At 49.1% G+C, this 986-nt stretch overlaps 1 protein-coding gene across 1 annotated transcript; it reads right to left on the minus strand.

Moving 5' to 3' along the window:
• Positions 1-7: 7 nt before the first annotated feature.
• On the minus strand, positions 8-980 carry LOC110034727 (60S ribosomal protein L2, mitochondrial-like; the record flags this gene model as incomplete). The annotated part of the gene is made up of 1 exon (XM_020738971.1): positions 8-980. A coding segment is annotated over exon 1 (636 nt), but the record flags the coding sequence as incomplete, so codon positions are not given.
• Positions 981-986: the final 6 nt, after the last annotated feature.

A 986-nucleotide genomic window follows, 5' to 3' on the forward strand; every position in this document is an offset into this window, starting at 1 on the left:
TGAGTTTCTCTCTCATTCGCGGAGCGAAGAAAGCGGGCTTTGCCCCAGCTATCGCTATCCTTGGGAAAGCCAAAGAGCTACCGAAGGAAAGGAATGCAGTCTCTCCCTTGGCCAAGGGAGAGGGCAGGGCAGAGAAGAAAACGTCCTTCGCGCAAGTTTGTTTGCTTCCTGCGCAGGCTTGGCTCTTCGACCAAGGAGGCATGAAGGTAGGAAGGCCGACCACTACATAAAGCGTAAGCAAGCACTTGGCTTGGGAGCAAGCTACCTTTCTTTGATCCACTTTCCGGGGCAGGGAAGATAACGAAAATAGGCAAAAGATGGTGGCCGTGGTAGATTCGAGGATCTGACGCGGCGGAGCGAACTCTTCTATCGTGTTCGTGTTGCATTTCCTCTGGCGGCGTAGCAGCACCCCCTCGATCCATCGTACTAGAGCGATCCGAGAAGAACGATTAGGGTCATATTCGATCCTTTCTACAATGCCCATAGACGAAGTGCTTCGTTTCAGGTCAATTTTTCGCTGCAATCGCTTCGATCCACCCCCTCGGTGAAAAACTGTAATACGCCCAGATGAATTCCTCCCTGCGGACTTCCCCGTACTCAAAGTGAAATTGAGAAGTGCTCTCCCCTTTAGGCTTTTTCTCATTCTCTCTCGTCATCATTCGATTCTGTCTCTACTTCAATGAAAAAAGCTCCTCCTACTCCTCCTCCTTATCTAACGCCTTTAGTATAGGATCGTCGTTGGTCCTTCTTTCATCTCTGTCTTTTGCTTTTGTCATTTCTTTTTTCTTTGAGAAAGCCATGCCTGCGATAAACCCCTCTTTGACATCAGATCTTGTCATCCGGGCGGATACGGTCCGGGTGCTCCACTTTACTTTCTCAGTAGCGCCTTTTGAATATGAGTAGGCGACTTGCTTGTGTGAAACATCTAGCGGCGCCTTCCTGATCACAGACCATCTCTTTGAGATGATAGAAAGTCTGCTTTCTTT

The sequence above is a fragment of the Phalaenopsis equestris genome, unplaced genomic scaffold, assembly GCF_001263595.1.
Source record: "Phalaenopsis equestris unplaced genomic scaffold, ASM126359v1 Scaffold192748, whole genome shotgun sequence".
NCBI lineage: Eukaryota > Viridiplantae > Streptophyta > Magnoliopsida > Asparagales > Orchidaceae > Phalaenopsis > Phalaenopsis equestris.